This window comes from Eumetopias jubatus, unplaced genomic scaffold, assembly GCF_037043125.1.
Source record: "Eumetopias jubatus isolate StellerSeaLion01/CBP00866 unplaced genomic scaffold, mEumJub1_p1.0 scaffold_10, whole genome shotgun sequence".
Taxonomy (NCBI): Eukaryota; Metazoa; Chordata; class Mammalia; order Carnivora; family Otariidae; genus Eumetopias; species Eumetopias jubatus.
Genome location: NW_028274816.1, coordinates 100459819 through 100480485, shown reverse-complemented (window position 1 = coordinate 100480485; position 20667 = coordinate 100459819). Strand labels below are relative to the sequence as shown.

Here is a 20667-nt window from a genome sequence, read left to right as displayed (position 1 = left end):
CACCCAGGCGCCCCCAAGCTTGCTTTCTTTCCAGTTTCTGGTTGTCATCCTCATTCAGCTCCTGGGTGGCCAAATCCTCATCTAATCTGGTGTCCCTCTCTTGGTTTTCCCCGGCTTTCACCTTCTTCTCACAATGTGGGGCCGCAAAGGGGACTGGATATGTAGAGCAAGGAGGACCTTGTCCCCCAGAGGACGGCAGCCTTCTCTCCTGGTTGGGTCCCCCGGTTGGCTCCTCCGACTTAAGGGGACCTTGTTGTGAGTTTGTGATGCCAGATTCTTTTTTTCCCTTTCCTCCTTCCTTCCTTCCTTCCTTCCTTCCTTCCTTCCTTCCTTCCTTCCTTCCTTCCTTCCTTCCTTCCTTCCTTTCTTCCTTCCTTTCTCTTTCCCTCTCCCCTTCCCTCCCTCTTTCTTTCTTTCTCATAAATTTCCACCTAACCAGATTTCCCAGTCCTCTTCTTATGTAACCAATTTTCCAGAATCTCAACACAGGATTTAGCACTCATCCCTGGTGAATTTCATCTTGTTGGTTTCAACCCAGCTTCACAATCTGTCAAGGCTGCTTGAATCGGCTTCAGTCACCCATTGTACTGGAGCTCCCTCACAGCCAGCAGCCATCTGCAGGGGGGAGAGCAGCTTCCCTGTCTCCATTCAAGGGACTCTGGACAACACCAGGCAGCTCAGGGCCAGGATGGAGCTTTGGAACAACCTCATAGAGCTCTCCTTCAGCTTTATCAAAAGTGTTCAATTTTAAATCCAGCTCACATTTCTGTCTTGTCTATAAGGGCAAATGTCAAATGCTTTGCTGGATCAAGATCAACTGTCTGGGGCTATCCAGTTGCAGTGGTGGGGTGGAGAGGGAGTCTGGCTGGTGTGTAAGGATCACAGCAGTTTAACCTTTTCCTAGGAAAAGTCATCCAACTAAAAACCTGTTTTGGAACTTGCCATGCATGGATGTCAAATTGTTTTCTTTGCAAAATTTACCTTTTATCCCTTTGGGTAAAATCAAATACCAGCAGCTCTTGTGAGGTAAGTCTATTCGTCAATGGCCTCCTCCAACCCTTAGCATCTGGTCCAAACTCCTACCCATGGCCAAAAGGCGCTGCCTGCCTGCCCCCACACCTGATCTCATCTGCACCCTGTGCCGGCCTCCAGTCCATGGGCCTCCTGGCTTTTATTTATTTTAAGATTTTTTATTTATTTATTTGACACAGAGAGAGAGACACACACACAGCGAGAGAGAGAACGGAAGCAGGGGGAGTAGGAGAGGGAGAAGGAGGCTTCCTGCCCAGCAGAGAGCCTGATGTGGGGCTCGATCCCAGGACTCCGGGATCATGACCCGAGCCGAAGGCAGACACCCAATGACTGAGCCACCCAGGTGCCCCTCCTGGCTTTTATTTAAACACATCAAGCCTGCTCCCACCCCAGGGTCTTTTCATGGGCTGCTCTTTCTGTCCAGATCATATTATTCTTGTGCGGCTACCTGGCTCATTCATCCCTCTCTCTGCTCACCTCATCAGAGGCCTTCCCTGACTGCTCTACCTAAAATGTCAGCCCTCTCCCACGTAATTCTACCAGAATCTCCTTACCTTGATTTTTACTCCCAGCACTGACCACCACTGACCAGACATGTATGTGCTCGTTTACTTTTTTTTTTAAAGATTTTATTTATTCATTTGAGAGAGAATGAGAGAGAGAGAGAGAGCACAAGAGGGGGGAGGGTCAGAGGGAGAAGCAGACTCCCTGCTGAGCAGGGAACCCGATGCCCACACGATCCTGGGACTCCAGGATCATGACCCAAGCTGAAGGCAGTCGCCCAACCAACTGAGCCACCCCAGGCGCCCCGCTCATTTACTCTTTACCCTTGGTTGAATGTAAGTCTCACAAGGGGCCGGTACTTTGCTTTCTTCACTGCTCCATCTGAGCACTGGGAGGGTACCGGGCACATGGGAGATGCTCAATCAATATTCACTGAACCCATGAATCAACACAATTCTCAGGACTCCAGGTGGAGCCCCCGTCTATCCTGGGACTCCAGTCTTGGCGGGCGGAGGCGGGAGAGTTGTCTTCTGCTCCTAGCCCTCCTGTGAGCTCCCTGCCTGGAGCCCTCTTTCCTAACTGAAGAGCCTTCTCCTTGATGGGGAGGAAGGGTAGCTGGACAGCAAAGCCCGCTCTCCTCTCCCCGGTGTGGTGCTGCTTTCCTCAGGCTGAGGGCTTAGTCAGCCTCCCCTGGCCCCCTCCTCACTCTGAACACGGCTTTAAAGGCTTTTTTTTTTTTTTTTAAATGGGAGTGGGGAGAGCAAGTTATATTCCCGAATCTCAGGTCTACTTGAGGCTTATCCCTCCAAAATCATGAAAAAAAAAAATACTGTTGAAAGCTGTCCACCAGGGACCAGCCTGCCTTCTCTGATGCTCCCATCCTCCATGGCACCCGGCACGCTCAGACACCCCATCCCCCTCCAGTCTCTTCTGGAGGCTCTGCCACCCTTTCTCCTCTGTTCCGCCCCCACTCTCTACTCCCAGACACTCCCCAAAGACAGTAATTGGCGGAGACACTCTCTGCTCACACTTCTGCTAGCCCCAGCCCCTCCCCCCAAACATCACCTGTCCCTGGTCCTCTTCTCTTCGCAGACCCAAGAGGAGGCAGCATGCTGGGGGTGGAGGCTCAGCCTCTTTATTGGGCAGCAGGGAAAGGAGTGGCCAGCTCTCACCGGAGGGGGAGAACACCAGGAGGCCTCCATGGGACAGCTCTAACCCGTGGGTGAGCAGAGCGGCGGGGTGGGCACATTGAAGAAGGGGCAGAGCAGGCAGAGACCCCAGCCTTCCTCCTAGGACAGGGTGTGGGCTGCCCCCTCACTACTCCTCCTCATCTTCTTCTAGTGGCGGCCGGTTGCGCTTGAAGAAGCCGACCTGGGGGTGCACAGGGGCCAGGGACAGGGTGTAAAGATGCTCAGTGGGCCCCCCCAAGCAGCAGTTGAAGAAGCAGGCTAGAAAGCAGCCAGTCAGGAGGTCCTCTCCCTGGACCAGCAGAGAATCAGATCCCACTGCATGCACAAATGGAGGCCTTCCCCACTCAGAGATAACAGATGTAACAAGTTACTTGTTTTTAATTTGTCTTTTTCCCCTGAATTTTTTTTTGAAGATTTTATTTATTTATTTGACAGAGAGAGAGACAGCAAGAGAGGGAGCACAAGCAGGGGGAGTGGGAGAGGGAGAAGCAGGCTCCCTGACGTAGAGCAGAGAGCCTGACGTGGACTTGATCCCAGGACCCTGGGATCATGACCTGAGCTGAAGGCAGGCACTTAATGACTGAGCCACACAGGCACCCCTCCCCTCAACTTTTTTAAAGATTATTTATTTATTTGAGAGAGAGAGAGGGAGAGAGAAAGCATGAGTAGGGGATAGGGGCAGAGGGAGAGGGAGAAGCAGACTCCCCACTGATCAGGGAGCCCAGATGTGAGGCTCAATCCCAGGACCCCAAGATCATGACTGGAGCTGAAGGCAGATGCTTAACTGACTGAGCCATGCAGGTGCCCCTCCCCTGAATTTTTCTTAATTATTGGCCATTATGTCTCTATGTGACTCAAGCGCCCAGTGATATGTATTTGATGGCTGTAAGTCTAATGCATGATTTTCCCTAAAAGCACCATGACTTCCCAGGGGTTGAGCACTTGAACGAGTTTGAGAACAGCCCTCCTGGTGCAGAGGAGGGAGTGACCCCAGAGGGCCTCCCCAGAGGGTCTGGATCAGACTCGGGTCTCCCACCTCAGTCAGGGGGAAGGGATCGGGAGGTGAGCCCTGTCCTCCTTAGACAGGGAATTCCTGAAGGCAGGACTCCCTCCCTGTGACTCTTCCTTTAAGTGGGGAACAGGCTGAAAGGACTTAGGATTTTAGGTGCCACCTCTCCCAGGGGTCTGTGCCCTGGAAGAGGTCCTCTGGAGAATGACACTCTAATAGTGGAGATATGAATGGACCCTGGGTCACCACCATCTCTCCCTGCCTCCCTGTGAGGTAGGGCACGGCCAAGCCTGTGCCCACCCAGGGACCCTGCCCACCCTCCCTTCACGCCTCACCTTCCACATGGCCAGGACCAGGAGCATGAGCAACACCAGGCCGCCGAGCACGCCTACCAGCACCCACCAGATGGGAATGTCCCTTTCCTCCAAGGCTCGAAGCAGGTGCGTCTGCACCTGAGGGCAAACCCACATGTTTTCTCAGTCACCTTGACACCTGCCTCTCCCAAAGACTCAAGCTTGTGGGCTGAGGACCCCCAACCAAACCACCTACCTATGCCATCCCTCAGAGCCGGGGGTGCCCCGCCCGCACCGTGTGGGGCGCCGACGCTTGGGAAGACAGTGGGTCCTGCAGGCTCCATACTCACCAGAGTTTCCCCACTGGGCAGGCTGAGGGCGGGCACGGCGTAGGGAAGGGAGGAGACGTTGAACCAAGCTTGCGACTGCAGCACGAACTGATCCAGTGGCCTCTGAATGGGGTGGGGTGAAAGCCATTTACGTGGGCCTATTCGTTGCAGGAGTCCGGGCCCCCGCTTACCGGTTGCGGAGTCCTGCCCCTGGCCTAATCCCCTCCCCTCAAAAGTAAGCCTTGCCCTCACTCCCTCTTCACCCCCTGCTGTCCCATCTCTCCCCAGAGCAAGCTTGGGCCCCACCCCCAGAAAGCCCCGCCCACCGGCACGCCCCTCCCCACCTGCTGGAGGCCGGGCAGCTGCAGGAAGGCCAGCACCCTGACCATGGCCCGCTGGCCTCGCTCCATCTCCTGCAGCTCACACTGCACCACCGTGTACGGCCCCGAGTCACAGCTCTAGGGAGATGCCTCGTTAGTTCCCAGCCCCTCGGACCCCTCAGCCCTCACCACCCCAAGGACCCAACAACAGAAAGGGGCAGGGGGGACAGGGAGCTCAGGCCTCCCTCGCAGGAAGGGCCTCAGATTCAAGCTTCTGACTTTATCTCTGAATGGGGCTGCTCACACGGTTCCAGAGATGCAGGGAAAGGGTGGAAGAAGTGGGTCATCATACAGCATTCAACACCCAGAATGTTTGTAACTCTGCTCTGGCATGTCTTCATTTACTTCAATGTCCTGGGAACCTCTGAAGATTCAAGGACCCCCACCCGGCCCCAGACACAAGACCAGCCCCAGCCTTCATACTCACCTGGAGCATTCCTTGGGACCAATGTGGTCCACCCAAGGCTCACACCACATTGCTGGTCCCTCTCCCTGCCTCTCAGAGCCTCTGTCCCCTGTGCCCCAGGGAGACCCCAGGTGGAGACCACGGAGCCTGCTCACCAGGAGAACTGGATCCTGCAGCCTGGCTGGCTGGTTGGACCCTGACAGGGACGCCTGTCTGCGCTCCCGCTTGTGATGCCCGAGGGAGGTGGTGGAGGGGCTGGGGGTCGGCAGCCTCCAGTTCAGCTGGGGAGGCAAAGAAGCAGTGGGTCCAAGCTCCACTCATCCCCCCTCACTCCCGGAGGGGCCCTGGTTGATGGGCTGGGGCCCCACCCACAACCCTTTCTTCCACCCAGGCTCTCACCTTGTAGGGGTTAGGAGTGGGCTGGGGGGAGCACTGAAGCCCCCCCTGGGGCTGTATGTCCAGGATGTAGAGCAGGTCAGAAGGCTGGGACTGGCCAGGGAGGCAGAGGCAGAGGCGGAGGCCACTTACAGTGCCAGGGCCATTGTTGTGGAGCTGGCGGGTGGCGGTGGCCAGATGTTAGGTGGCTCAGCACCCACAGCGTAGCTCCTGGGTCCCTCCCCAGCCCAGCCTGGGTCCCAGAAGGCCCTTCATACCTCATAGGTGTGCTCCACTTTGGGGCCCCAGATGTCGGAGCTGTTCTCCCTGTTGTCTTCTTCGGCCACCACCACCAGGGAGGCTGGAAAGGAGTTCCTGCGGGGCCCGAATCCCTCTGGGTGAGGTTGATCAGTTGACTCGCCTGTAGGGGTTCCTCCAAAGCCCTCTGAAGCTGAGGGTTCTGCCCGCCATCTCCCAGATCTGCCCCTGGTCTCACCCTCGCAGCTCCACATGGGCCTCTGCCCGGACTGGGACATCCAGCAGCACAGCCTCACTGTTCGGATTCTGGCTGTTCTTGCTGGAGGGGAGCGGATAAGGAGATGCAGGTCAGGGACACCAGCCCAGTGGACATCAGAACTCTCTGGGGCAGGGCCAGAATTTCAGAGGGGTCAGGAAGCGCTAACTCCACAAACAGCACGCCACACCGAAGTTAGACCTGGGAAAGACCTTCTTCTAGGGCTCCAAGACCCAGACACAAGTCTCGGGGGAAGAAAGGGAACGGGGACGTCTGAAGAGCGGGCATCCCAGAAGACCCTTCTGCAAGGAGGGCATCTGAGGGTGTCTGCATCAGGATCAGCCAGGGGAAGGGAGGTGAGTAGGAATGTTCCCCAGTCCAGTACCTTCTGATCTGTAGCCAGAAGGACACACGCTCCCCAGCCTCTTCCAGGTTCTCCACACTCACCAACATCGTGATTCCTATCTGAGAGACAGGGAGGGCCAAAGTCATGGCCCAGAGGCCCACTCTGGGCCGCTCTGTCCCATTATCTCAGAAGCCCACTGAAAGAGGGAAAGCCACTCAGCCAAGAACACAGGGAGTGTGAGGACCAGTATTCCAGCCCAGAGCTATAGGACTCCAAGCCCTGCCCCTAAAACTCAGCTGTGTCTGAGCCCTTGGTAGAGTGGACCCAGGAGCCACGCCTTGGGGCCTCACCCGGGCATTCCTCTTCATGGGGTTGCCCAGCTCACACAGCACCATCTTGGTCTCATTCTCCTTCTTCTGGTTACAGATGAGTCTCTCAAAGCCCTTCAGGGAGGTAGTTTCAAGAAAGCAGATGGCTGGAGTATCCCATATACATGCAAACTCCCCTGGAAAGTCCGCAAAGGACTTGTGTGCCAGGGTGGAGAGGGGGGCTTCTCAGGGTGGGAGTTTGAGGGATATCACATTCTCCTTTACGTATCCCCAGGGCACCTTATTATTTTCTTTTCTTTCTTTTTTTTTTTTTTAAAGATTTTATTTATTTATTAGACACAGAGAGACACAACGAGAGAGGGAAACACAGCAGGGGGAGTGGGAGAGGGAGAAGCAGGCTTCCCGCTGAGCAGGGAGCCCGATGGGATCATGACCTGAGCCGAAGGCAGATGCCCAACGACTGAGCCACTCAGGCGCTCCGCACCTTATTATTTTTAATGACATTTTTGGAAATAAAAAACACAAAACATTACAGAGACCATGATCCTGTTGTTACAAACTACATCAACAAAATTAAAAAATAAATAAATTATAGGCCCATGTAAGTGTCTGTTGATATTGAGAAAAAAGACTGAAAGGAAGTCCACCAAATGTTAACAGAAGTCCCCGTTAACACAGTTCTTCTAACAGAAGTTCCCGCTAACATTTAGTTCCTGAGCCACTTTTGGTTTGGGTTTTAGAATAGTCCTTGGATTTTATGCTATAAGCAAGAACACCTTTTCCAAATTAAAAAAAAAAATCAAATCACAGTTTTTACAGCAACGCCTAAGAGAAGTGGGGGCTCTCAGGTGGAAAATGAGAGGCAGGGCTCTTGTACCTCCCAGGTCCCTGGGAATGCCCCCAAGGTGGGGCCTTACCTCGATGTTGCTGATGGCCCGCATATAGTGGGCGCCTAGGGGCAGGTGCACGGCCAGCTCTGCTTCGTAGGCCCCCTCGCCCTCGTTGGCTGCAGCCATCTGCAGCTCCAGCACATTATCGGCTCCAATGAGGAGGGGGGAGCCCATCCTATGGGGAGAAAGGAGTAAAGCGGAGGAGGCCAGGCCCAGGCCCAGGGTCTGGGAGGGGAGTGAGGACAGAGTATCAGGTGGTGAAGGGGTGTCATGGGGCGAATGGCCTTCTCACACGTTGACGGTGAGCTGGAGCTGGGGCACGCACAGGTCATCTTCCCCACAGTCCAGGATGATGCGGGTCTAGAAGAGGCATATCAAGGTGTGCGGGTGAGTTGGGGACATGTGAAGTTTGCGGGGACGGTCACACCAAGACTTAGGGAATTAGAAGGTCTGAGAATGAAAAGGAGTCTGGAGCTGACATCACAGCTTCAGGGTTTGCATCAGGGTTTGGGATGTCAGGACGGTGACATTAGGATTTATGGGTTTGTCAGTTTACAGGTGATGTCAACAACACATGGGGCTTGAATCAGGGTTTAAGGAATTTTGAATTTTGGGGGTTTTCATTAAGGTTTAGAGTGACATCAAAGATGAGCGATGACATCAAGGTTTTGGGGTTCCCATTAGGACTTGGGACACTAACCCTAACCCTGACTTTCTGGCAGGGGTCCTGCACCTCCTTTGCCTGTTCCCACCCATCCCCACCTGCTCCTGGACATGGGTGTCTCCATGAAGCACGACAGCAGGGGCTACTCCATCCTTCCTGGTTTGCAAGGACACATTGAAGCTGAGCACAATGGGGCTCAGCTTGTCCCGGAAGTCGGCCTCGTCCTAGGGAGGGGACAAGAGTCAGACCATGCACCCTGCCATACATGTCCCTCTGACCAGCCCCGTACCCGCAGCATCCAGCCCATGCCCCAGGGCTGGAGGAACAGGATTGCACACCCAGCCCTTCCCATCCCCCGCCTGGGTGTACTCGGAGGAAAGCCACGGTGGTGTGGCAGATGGGGCTGTGCCTCCCGCCCAGGTCCAGATGCAGCGTGGTGCCTGACAATTGCGAATTCAGCAGTAGCACCCGCCGGCCCTGGCGGGGCTTCTGCCGGTCCAGCTGCAGCTCGGCATTTAGGGCTGGCAAGGCAAGCAGGGAGGGTCAGGGTCTCCCTGGCCAGCCTCCAGGGGAGCCAGACCCACCGCCCTTCTGTCCCCATGACGACACTCACGCAGCTGCTGAGGAATGTTGTGCCCAGTGGCTCCTACACACATCTGTATGTTAAAGCTGCAAAGATAGGAGTTGGGCTCAGGGAGTAGAGACCCTCAAAGTCCCAGACCTTGCCTGGCCCATGCCCTCTGTCTCCTCACCAGGTCACGCGCGTCTGGGTCTGGGGCAGGACACAATTCTTCACAGCAGGATTCAGTGAATCTTGCACCAGCAGCTGGACATTGGCCATCACCACTGGCTGAGCTCTGGTGGCATGGGGGGAGGCTTGCCATTGTGGGCCCCCCTGGCCCAGTATCCTCTGATGGTGCGGACCGTCCCCCACCATGCCCCTGGAGCCGGCACTCACCTGTACACAGCCACCTTGTTGGCCCCATAAGCTCCCACCAGGAGGTCTACAGATATTGGAGGGGTCAGAATCAGCAGTTAGAGGAGGCATGGGGTCCTCATCTCAGCTTTCTCAGGGTTTCCCACACCATTTCCCCCGCTGGGGTTTCGACCTGGCCTCCCCTGGCCTCCCAGCCTCCCAGATGGGTCAGAACACTCAGTGGGGCACAGGCCCCTGACTGTGTCTTTCAGCATCTCCAGCTAATGCCCGAGAGCCCTTCTTGGCTAGCTGGACGCATTCCAGGGGCACCTGGGTATCCATTGTCATCGATGTCGGTGGCACCTCGCAGGGAGAAGCCGAAGCCAGAGCCTGCTGGGAAGGGGCTGTCCAGGATCTGGGAGGGGCGTGAGCTCAGCCCCTCGCTCTGCCCCAGGAACACCAGCACTTGGCCCCGACCACTGGGACCTCCATATGGGGCGGCCACTGCAACATCTGGAAGGAGCAACAGAAGGGGAGGGGCTGTTTGCTATCATTTTCTCCAATTTCTGTTTGTTATCCAGGTGGCCCCCAGCTCCCTCTCTGGGATACCCCAGGAGATCAGCAGCGGGATGCAAGAGTCAGCGTCAAGGAGGCACCTGCCCTGCCCTCCAGGAGTTTACAGCTTTGTACAAGAGAGACCCGCCAAGTAGGATGATTATAAAAACAGTAGCAGCCCTTGGTATCTATTGAGGAAAATATACTGACACAATTTCATTTCATCCTGAAAATTAGGCATTATTATTCCCATTTTAGATGAAAAAACTGAGTCCCAGAAGATTAAATAACCAAGACCTATTAAGTAGTGGCCCCCTCTTCCCCTAGGGAACTTCATCCCATTTCTTTCTTTCTTTCTTTTTTTTTTTTTAAAGAATATATTTATTTTAGAGAGAGAGAGAACGTGCATGCGTGCGCGAGCAGGAGCGGCAGAGGGAGAGGGAGAGAATCCCAAGCAAGCTCCACGCCCAGCACGGAGCCCAACTTGGGGCTCCATCCTATGACCCTGAGATCATGACCTGAGCCAAAATCAAGAGTCAGACGCTTAACCAACTGAGCCACCCAGGGTCCACCCTTCACCCCATTTCAATTCCACCATGCAAACTCAGAGTCGCACTATGGGCTTGTCATCACTAATAACTTTTAAGATCACTCTTGAAAATGTATTTGTTAATCATCATAATCTTATTACTTTATAAGAGTTCTTTACATGTGGGTGCCTGGGTGGCTCAGATGGTTAAGCGTCTGCCTTTGGCTCAGGTCATGATCCCGGGGTCCTGGGATCGAGTTCCGCATTGGGCTCCCTGCTCCTTGGGAGCCTGCTTCTCCCTCTGCTTCTCTCTCTCTCTCTCCCCCTCTGTCTCTCATGAATAAATAAATAAAAAAATCTTAAAAAAAAAGTTCTTTACATGTGACAGCAATAAGATCTTTTATACGTATGTTGTAACTATCTTTTGTTTTCTATGCACCTTTTTTCCTTTAAAAAAAAATCTATTGATTTTTCTGATGGAGTTACATGGAATTCATCCAAATAAGACCACCCTGACCAGTCTCATCCCCAGGCTCTGGGCCTCCCCTCCCTCCTGATCTTTAGCATCTTCATCTCTTTGCTTATTTCTGACCATTTGATCACCCTGGTCAGATCCTCTGCCATCTTACCCCATTGCTAGTCCTTAGCAAGCCTGGCCAGACCTCAGCAGTTGGGGCCCCGGGGATTCCTAACCGCCCATCTAAACTAGGGATCTAAGGCAGTACCCAGTGGTCCTGAGGGGGTTCTGCTCAGCCCCCTCTCCCACTCTGCTCAGCACCTATTTCAAACTTTCTTCAAGCTCCCAGCCCCCTACCTCCTTCACAAAGAGAAGCAGCCCAACTCTTGTGCTATAAATCCGAACGCACTTTCCCCAACTCCTACACCCTGCCACCAGGCTAAATATCCCAGCCCAGCCTTCTCCAAGGAGCATCACAGGGACACTCCTCTGGCTCACTTTCCTCACCACCCTGTTTCCCCACAAGATCATTTCCTCCACCTTCAACCTACTCCGTATGCTTTGAAATTAGAATCACCTTCTCTTGATGCTCATCTTTCAGGAATCATCTTTTCTTTCTTTTTTTTTTTTTTTGTCCTTTCACAAACTGGCTGAAAGAGCTGTCTACACTGGCTGCCTCCAATTCTTCACTTCCATTCTTACTTTGCCCCGTGGCATTCTGACTTCTGTGCCTCGGTTTCTTCTCACTGTCACCAATGACCTCCTTCTTGCTAAAGCCCACGGAGACTTCTCCAGCCCCATCTAACGATGTCTTTTGGCAGCATCTGGAACCACTGACCCCCTTCCTCCTGCTCAGAGCATTCTCTTCCTTTCAGTTCTGGGCCATGAGATCTCCTGGTTTCCCTTCTACTTCTCTGGACACTCCTGTCTCCTTTCTAGACTCACTTCCCCTAAATGCTTTAGCTCCCCAGGGCTTTGTCCTATGCCTCTTCTCACTTCACATGTGCCCAGGGCCTCATCCACCCTCTCCAAGCGCCTGTCTCCCACTCGGAACTCTCTGGTGCCAGTGGGGAAGGCACACACAACTGTTCTCTGGATGTCTGCCTAATGCTCCCAAGCCCTTCAAGGTCAAACAGGCCCAGAGCTGACCTGCTGATCTCTGCCCCCGCCCTCCCCTCCCCAGGCCCACCACTTGGCCTGAACTCCAGGCAGCGAAGGCACCAACACCCCCTCAACCCCTTGCTCTCTCTTAGCTCCACATCCAGCCACCCATCAAGTCCTAATAGTCCAGGTACTAAATATCCGTGAAATCACCCCATCTCTAACTCCACTGCCAAAATCCACACCCAGCGGTCACCATCTCTTGCCTGGATGAATGCAAACAAATCCTAAGTGGTCTCTTTCAACTCTTCTCCGGAAAAGCCCCCTTCCCCGGCTCCCGCCGCCCTCCGGTCAAATCCGTGGTCTTTGTTGTGGCTGTTAACCACTCTGCAGCAAGTGGGGCTCCTCCCCTCCCTTACCGTTGTAACCGTCCCGGTCGAGGTCGCCCAGAGGTGCGATGGCCGAGCCGAACCGCCCGTAGAGCTGTGTGCCGGTCAGCAGGAGGCTGGGGGCGCCCAGCACGTGGTGGCCTCGAGGCTGCAGGAACAAGTACACGCGCCCCACCTCGGCCAGCTTGCGGCCAGCGCGGCTCTCCATGTACAGTGGCGCGCCCACCAGCAGGTCGTGCCTCCTGCAGGCCAGACGCGCAGGGCGGTGGGGTGGGTCAGGGGGCTGCTGCGGGCCTGGGCCAAATCTCGCCCATTCCATTCTCACCCTCCCGCTCCCCTCGGTGATCGTCACGTGGGAGTGGGCGAGGAAAGGGGGAGACTGAGAGCAGTCAACCCCTCTGGTGATTGGGGACCCAAACTGGTAGGGATGGGGCACCCCTCACCCGTCTCCGTTGACATCAGTGACGGTCACCGAGTGTCCAAAATACGAAGCCATCTGCAGGAAGACGAGGCATACTTAATTCCCGCCCCCAGGCCGGCACCCTCTCTTACACATTGCCCCCCCCGCCCCCCGTGGAATATTCTAGGTTTCCAATTCCCCAGCGTCGGCCACTCCCACCGGGGCGGGCCTCCACCTGCTCTCCATGCAGCTTGTGCAGCGTCTGGTGGGAGGAGTTCAAAATTTCCACCTGCACGGAGAATGCACAGGAGCACGTCATTCTTGCTCCCCAAGACAGCCTCCCGTTTTGGGTGAGAAAGGGCAGGAGGTTTAGGGGGCTTGTGAGGCTGAGAAGTGGGGTCGGGGGCTTTGGGATGCCCGGTGGCGGGACAGGGCACTCACCGCTCCCAGGGTCCAGCTCCAGGTGGGGGCACCGAGGACATACTCTGCGGAGAGCCGGACCCCAGTGAATGAGGTCCTTCGAACCTAGCCCCCTCCCATCCGCCATTCTGCAGCCCAGGGGAGATTTCGGTGTGGGGCTTGGAAGTGCTCCTCCCCGGGCTGGGTCCCCCAACCTTTGTCCCTAAATGGATTTCTTGCCTGTAGTATTGAGATCCCCGTCGAACTCTCCCACGGCCACCGAGTACCCTGAAGACACAGCACGAATTAATCTTTCTGGGAGGGCGAAGCAGGGAGAGGGCCAAGGGCGAGGAAGAAGGGGACTCAGAGACCACCCAGTCCAAACCCTGCATTGTGGAGATGGGAAAACTGAGGCCAAGACCTGCCCTAGGCTGCGCAGCGAATCCAGGGTGCGAAAGATAAGCTGGGGCATATGGGAGTGGGGCGGTGGCGCGGGAGCTCTGGGAGCCGAGGGCGGAGGCGCCTTAGGTGCTGGGGTTGGCCAGCTGGGGTTGGCGCTCCGGCAGGGGCAGGACTTGCCCGGCGGAGTGGGCGGTGATAGAGTGCGGGGAGGCCTAGAAGGGAGGCGCCAGGGTTACCCCGGTAGCCGTCGTAGTACTCTGGCTTGCTGTAGTCTAAGGTGAAGCTCTGGTTGGGCACGTGCCACAAGAGGGTGCCTGGGCGGTAACTCGAGACGATACTGGTAATGGGAGCCCGCGCCAGGAGACCTAGGGCGCAAGGGACAGCCGGTGTGGGGACCCAGACTCCTGGGGTCTCCCCAGGCCCAGAGAAGGGAGGGAGGTGTACGGATGGGCAGGTACCTAAGAAAAAATAGCCGCCAGGGGCCCCAAGCACCAGCTCTCCAGCCTGAAAGGGAAGCCCTGGAAGTGAGAGGGAGCCCTGTTTGGGAGCCGCCCCCACGCCGCTTAGGCTCCCTACTCGCCTGAGTAACCACGGAGCTGAAGCCCGCTTCGCAGTAGCGCCGGTCGTCTACTGGAGGGGGAAGGGGCGGGGTCAGCGAAGGGACAGATCGAGGAGTGTGCACTGGAGCCTGGGCCGGGGCGGGGCTAAGAGCTGGGCCGAGTTGGGCCACCGGGGTTGCCAGACTGAGAATAGGCCTAGGGGGCGCCCGGCGGGGGGTGGAGGGGTAATTAGGTTGAGGGCGGAGCTAAGGGGCCGTGAGTGGGCGGAGACAGAACGGATAGCTGAACTCACTAAAGCCGTTTTTCACGTAAACCTGGCTCATGGTGTTAGCCCGACAGGGCGAGTACTCTGCGCGGTGGCCGTTCTGTAGCTGAGCCACGAAGCAGCCACCTACGGGCGTCTTCTCAGCTTCTTCGGTCTTTTCTAGGGCGTTCCAGTGCTGCCAGGGGGCGCAGGCCTGGAGCAGGGCCACAGGAGAGTGGGGAACCGGCGGGACTCGGGGTTCCCCCCTCCACGTTTCCCTGCCCCCGACTGCTCTCTGTGCCCCGTTCCGCGGCGCCCACCACAATGTTGTCGTTCCAGCTGACGACCGACGCCCCCAGTCCTTGCCGGGACTTGAAGGTTTGGAAGGTGTGGGAGCCTACGTGTCGGGTCTCATCATCTGGAGGGCACAAGAAGGGTGGGGCGCTGAAGCCCGGCCGTCCACGTTCCCTGTAGCACCCCCCACCCCCGCTTTCCCTCCTTGCGCTGGACTCACTGAGGTCGAAGGTCAGCAAGGTGCACTGGCTGCCCTCCGCCCTCCACGGGCACAGGAACACGCCGCCTGTCTCCTCCTGGCTTGGGCCCAGGGTCCGCGGGGCGCCCACCACGATGGCCACTCTGCGTAGGAAAGCTGGGTGAGCGCGGTGCGGATCCCGAGGTACCACATACCCCGGCACCTGCGCTGAGAGCACTACCCAGAAGAGCTGTGTGCCTTGGAGGGCACTGGATCATCTTCCCTCAATGAGACATCACAGACCATGGAGGCCAGCCTTCTCATTTTATGGGCAATGAAACTGTCTCCCAGTGGGGAAGCCACGTGCCTAAAGTAGTCTAGCAAGTTAACGGTAAAGCTGGTACTATAACCATTTGGTTTGATTTAAATATGAGGAGTTTGTCATCCTTGCTGAGAAAGACCTCCTAAGCTCTGCACACCATCCACACTCCATATCCCTCACCCTTGTGCCCCACACCAAAAGTCAGGGGTTAACATGCTCCCTAGAACTTAAGATTGTTATCAGATACCTTCCTGAGAGCTAGTTTTAATGGTGAAGAATTAGGGAAGCTACTGAGCACCTCTAAAGTGGGGGTACTGATATCACTGAGGACCTTAGTAGATCTAGGTTCAAATCATAGTTCTACCATATATATATTGGGGACAATACCAACCAATGTCAGAAGTAAATGAAATCAATGTATGAGAGACATTTTCGCATGGTGCCAACCAAGTAACATATAACATGTACTCAAAAACATGCTGTAATTTTTTCTCTTTTAGCTCGCAGGATGTTTAAGTAATGCCTATGAGGCCAATATCTGTAGAAAGAAAGGGAAAGGGGCGCCTGGGTGGCTCAGTCAGTTAAGTGTCTGCCTTTGGCTCAGGTCATGTCCTGGGATCAAGCCCCACATCCGGCTCCTTGCTCAGCAGGGAGCCGGCTTCTCCCTCTGCCTGCCACACCCCCTGCTTCTGTGCTCTCTTCCTCTCTCTGACAAATAAAATCTTAAAAAAAAAAAAAAAAAAGAGGGGCGCCCGAGTGGCTCAGTCGTTAAGCGTCTGCCTTCGGCTCAGGTCATGATCCCGGGGTCCTAGGATCGAGCCCCGCATCGGGCTCCCTGCTCGGCGGGAAGCCTGCTTCTCCCTCTCCCTCTCCCACTCCCCCTGCTTATGTTCCCTCTCTCGCTGTGTCTCTCTCTGTCAAATAAATAAATAAAATCTTTAAAAAAAAATAAAGGGAAAGGAGCAGGAGTGGGCAAAGAAAGGAGTATGGTGCTGATTCAGGCCCAATGACAGCCATGGGCCAACATCCTGGGAGCTCCAGAGCTAGAAGGACCCTGCAGAACCGTCCCAAGTTGAGGTGAGAACATCAGACCCTTACACCTCTCTCCTCCCTCCGCCTCCTCATTGATCAGTCGCTGGTTGTAGGCCACCTTGGAAAGGGGACTCGGGGGAGGTGACTCTCTTCAGCAGAGGAAATCCCCCAAGAGGCAGATACTTGAGGGCTGCCTGCCATCCCCAGGGGGGGCATCACAGCGCTACCACAATAAGTCCCTTGGGCAGGGTAGTTACTATAAAGAGAAGGAACCAGGACTCTCATCTTGGAAGTCTGATTTCACAGCTGACCAATCCCAGCCATTAATGCTCTATTGTTTCTTTTCAAATATCTGTAATTTTGATGGGCATGAGGGGCATGGAGTAGAAAAGCAAGGTGGGAGTGGGTAGACAGTTTTGCAAGTCAATTTCAGACATGTGCTCCTCTCTGTATTTGGAGGAGACCAAGGTGGAGTAGGTCATACAATTGATCCTTGAGGGAAAAAACAAGGCATCAACTTTTATCTTCCCTTTGTTCTTGCTGTAGTTTTGGTGCCCACCTTCCCCTTTGTGCCCCTGCCTGACACCCTTACCTGAGCTAGTTCCTGCCAGTATTCCTAAAAAGAACTAATTCTGAATAGAGCCTCAAAGTCTCTTTGCTCAACCTCTATAGCAAATGGGGAGCTTGAGGTTCACAGAAGTGGTGATGGTGGGGAATCCGCTTTCCCAACGCCCAAACTTCACCCCAGGCTCACCTCCCATGGTTGTCCTTGTAGAAGTCCAGTGAAAACCCAAAGTGGCTGCCATTGGGGCCCGTGTACAAGGTGAGTTGCACTGGGTCCAGGTTCAAGGCCCAGGCTGGAGGGATGGGACCAGGTCCCAAGAGCAGCTGCACCCACTCCAGAAGCCAGAGGGCATGAAGTGGACACACAGCTCTGGCCATCTTCCTTCTCCCACAACCTCCTAGGCAGGAATGGGTGAGCTCCTTCCTCTTCCTTTCAGTTTCTACCACGGGAAGGCTTTTCTTATCAAACTGGAACCCACTTGCTGAGCAGTAGGCAGAGGAAAGAGCCATATGGTTTCTTGGATTGCCAGAAAGGGGGTGAGGCCACCCTGGGGGTGGATGCTAATGACTGAAAGCCATGACTCCTCCCTTTTCCTGAGAATAGTTCTAATCACCAAGTCCTGTTGGTTCTGCCTCTCAACTGTGTCTCTTGAATCTTCACATTTCCACTCCCACCATGCTAGTCTAAGCCACCGTTCTTTTCTGCTTGGGGTAGCTTAACCATGAACTGGTCCGTACACCTCCACTCTAGCCGTTTTACAGCTCTTCGTCCCCACCTCACAGCTGCCTGCATTGCTGTGGCCCACTGTGACTTGGTCAGAAGTGGAGGAAGGAGGAAGGAAGCTGCTCTCCCCTGATAAGACTTGAGGCTGCTATATCCTTTTGGATAAGGCACTTACCCACTTCCTCCTTCCAGGGTCTTGGTCACCCATATTGGTGTAGCAAGCTGCTTCACTCTCCCTCCAACTCAGGCCGAGTCTTAGTGTGGCCACAGCAACGCAGCTGGTGCTGGTGAAGGGGTGAAGGGGAAAGGAAGTGGGGATAGAGTGGAGTCCAGGGTATTCTGGTTCACAGGCTCTGGGACTATATACCAGTGGTTCAGTTGAAGGCAGACCCTCACTCTTTCTTGGGTGACAGAGCTCTTGTCCACTCAAGACTTGATTCTAGTGGGGTCATTGCCTAGGGGAAGCCTCCCTCAATTCCTCAGGCTGGCACTCCGGAGTTGACACGTGGGCACAGCACTGATCACACTGTTTAGTCATGGTCCATTCATGGACATGATTGTGTCCATGACTCCCTTGAGAGCAAGGCTCCTTTCTGTGGCCCCAGGGTCTAACCAAGAGCCCAACACCTAGTAGGTATTGCTGACAGATGGACTGAATGGGAGCATGCACTGAGGATGGAAGATGCAAACACGGAGTCACAGTGGAACGAGAATAGTTTTGAGCAGAAAGGCACGGTAATTGTCTCTGGATGACAAGAGGAGTGCCAAGTCTTATTGGCACTGCAGGTCTTCCCCAAAAAAGCAGGTTCTCAGGAAGGAAATTCAAGAGATCTGCTCAGGGTAAAGGAAGACCGCCACATCCTCCTTTTACTCTTTATTTTCTAACCAAACTTAACCACCATCTTATCCTGCCCAGCTATCTTTTTTTTTTTTTTTAAGATTTTTAAAATTTATTTATTTGACACAGAGAGACACAGCGAGAGAGGGAACACAAGCAGGGGGAGTGAGAGAGGGAGAAGCATGCTTCCCGCTGAGCAGGGAGCCCAATGTGGGGCTCGATCCCAGGACCCTGGGACCATGACCTGAGCTGAAGGCAGACGCTTAACCATCTGAGCCACCCAGGCGCCCCTCTTTTTTTTTTTTTTTTAAAGGTTTTGAGAGCAAGAGCCAGCAGAGGCAAAGGGAGAAGCAGGCTCCCCGTTAAGCAGGGAGCCCAAAACGGGGCTCGATCCCAGGACCCCAGGATCATGACCTGAGCCGAAGGCGGCCACCTAACCGACTGAGCCACCCAAGCGCCCCCTGCCCAGCTATCCTGTGCCATCGCGGAGTCCGTTCAGCTCCTCCGTTCCCCTAATTCACCACTTCAGCACACAGCTCAAAATCCTATCCCTTACTAGATTAGTGACTGGATGTGGTAGGGAAGTGTCAAAGTAATTCAAAGCTTTGATGCCTGGCTGGCTGGTAGGACAGTGGTACCATCAGCTAAAATTGGAATTAGAAGGATCAGATTTGGGAAGCGAGAAAGTTTGGTATTCGAGAGTTCAGTTTCTCACGGGTGTTCCTTTGGAGCCAGAGCTGGGTTGATCTCCCTTCTGAGAGAGTAGGCAGAGGAGTGTTGATACATTGCTCCCACTTTCCTATCCCATCAACCCTGAGTCCTAGAATTCCTCAATGAATCCAAAGTTTTATTAAAGCTTCATTAAATCGCTTATCATTGAATTTCTGGAGCACCTAGGTGGCTCAGGCGGTTAAGCGTCTGCCCTCAGCTCAGGTCATGATCCCAGGGTTCTGGGATCGAGCCCCGAGTGTTGGGCTCCCTGCTCTGCAGAAAGCCTGCTTCTCCCTCTCCCTCTGCCACTCCCCCTGCTTGTGCTTGCTCTCTTCCTCCCTGTCAAATAAATAAAATCTTAAAAAAATTAAAAAAAATAATTATTGAATTTCTATGTGGCACTGAACTAGGTGATGTGAAGGATATATAAAAACACTTTAACATCTTTGATGCTTCCTTGCTAAATCTTTTAGTCCTCAGTTAATATTTTTTTGTTCATAAATATATAGTCAAAATGTTTACTATGTGTTCAACTCTGTAAAACACTCTTAAGGGACTTAAAAAAAAAAAGGAAGTGTAAGAATCAGTTCTCGTCCTCTCCGAGCTTAGTTTTACTGAGAAGCAGTAAATATAAAATGAATCACACCCAGATTCTGAAAAGCCAGTAAGCTTACATGGGATAGGGAATTAGATCCTGGTGAGCCCAGACAGGAAAATGCGGCAGTAATTCAGACATGAGCTGATAAAGGGGAGGTGAAGGTATTTCTGGCAAATAATGGAAATGGTTGACAAAGCCCGATTTAGTCATCAAGGGTGTAGGAGAGGGAGCATGTCCGTGTTGCCAGCACAGGTGGCTGAAGCAGGTAGTTGAAAGAACCCTTACTGGAATCAAAACACCTGCACATGCCCCCCTAACAGCACTCTCTACAGGCCAGTCTGCCTCTTTCACTGCACCCTGCCTGCTCAGAAAGTCACTTTCATTTCCTAACATGCCTTCTTTCTGGGCAGGGATTTTGCTATTTTAGGAAAATAGGCAGATCTCAGCATCCAACCCAAGGTTCAAATTGAACAGCTTCTTTCGTCAAGGGAGCTGTATGAGAGAACAGGAAAGAAAGAGACATTGTACTACTCCTTCCTGAAAGGCTGAGGGAGAGAAGAAACCTTATCACTGTAAATCTATGGTTAGCTTTGGATGCTAAACTTTGTTTTTGTGATTTCTTTTTGAAACAGAAGAGCAGATAGAGGCTCTAACAATTAGAGCACATTTCCTTTTAGCAGGTAGCTCTCACGCACTGCAGTGTAGTACTAAAAGGTTAAGGAGAATAACTGAAGACTGGTCGGGTATACAAAACTCCATCTGGAAGGCAAAGGCCAGGCAGATGACTTGTACCAGAGTTCATCCCAAATCCTAAAAGTCGAAGCTAGAAATTCCAAACCCATTTAGTGAGCACCTACGTGCCGTACATTCTACCACACAGATTATATATATATCTAAACTGAGGAAAAAAGTAGACACAGAAGAAAATTCTTGTGGGAGAGTGGAAGAAAGGAGGTCACATTCCAGGACATCCACCTAAGACTGAAAGAAAAGCACGATTATTTCCTTCTACAGCACAATTTCTCCCCTCTACTTGGGCAGCCTGTCTTGAGAAGCTCAATTCCAAACATCATAAGCAACTCGTGCACAAGAATCTATCCCTTGGTCACTTCACAAAATGTTATTTGTAACCCGTTAACTCCATCCCTTCCCAGCTTGAATGGATGGGGCAACAATCACGACAGACTGCCAAG

At 53.8% G+C, this 20667-nt stretch overlaps 1 protein-coding gene across 3 annotated transcripts; it reads right to left on the bottom strand.

Annotated features, from left to right (window-relative positions):
- Positions 1-2646: 2646 nt before the first annotated feature.
- Positions 2647-17125, bottom strand: ITGA2B (integrin subunit alpha 2b). Of its 3 annotated transcripts, none has more exons than XM_028092798.2 (30): positions 16794-17123; positions 14728-14849; positions 14534-14631; positions 14262-14427; positions 13990-14039; positions 13868-13913; positions 13646-13774; positions 13248-13295; positions 13050-13093; positions 12844-12897; positions 12652-12704; positions 12239-12450; positions 9508-9690; positions 9220-9265; positions 9014-9118; positions 8875-8930; positions 8631-8782; positions 8360-8485; positions 7890-7957; positions 7625-7772; positions 6729-6821; positions 6418-6497; positions 6015-6095; positions 5797-5893; positions 5543-5695; positions 5299-5424; positions 4702-4815; positions 4379-4480; positions 4071-4187; positions 2647-2907 (listed from the first exon to the last, which is right to left on the bottom strand). In XM_028092798.2, exons 1-30 carry the CDS (start codon positions 17111-17113, stop codon positions 2854-2856), a joined length of 3243 nt encoding a protein of 1080 aa, XP_027948599.1. In that variant the 5' UTR covers positions 17114-17123; the 3' UTR covers positions 2647-2853. The 3 variants fall into 3 exon arrangements, with proteins under 3 accessions (XP_027948599.1, XP_027948600.1, XP_087884366.1); XM_028092799.2 differs by having other exon boundaries at positions 13990-14036; XM_088028240.1 differs by having other exon boundaries at positions 13646-13913; positions 14534-14849; positions 16794-17125.
- Between the last annotated feature and the right edge of the window lie 3542 nt (positions 17126-20667).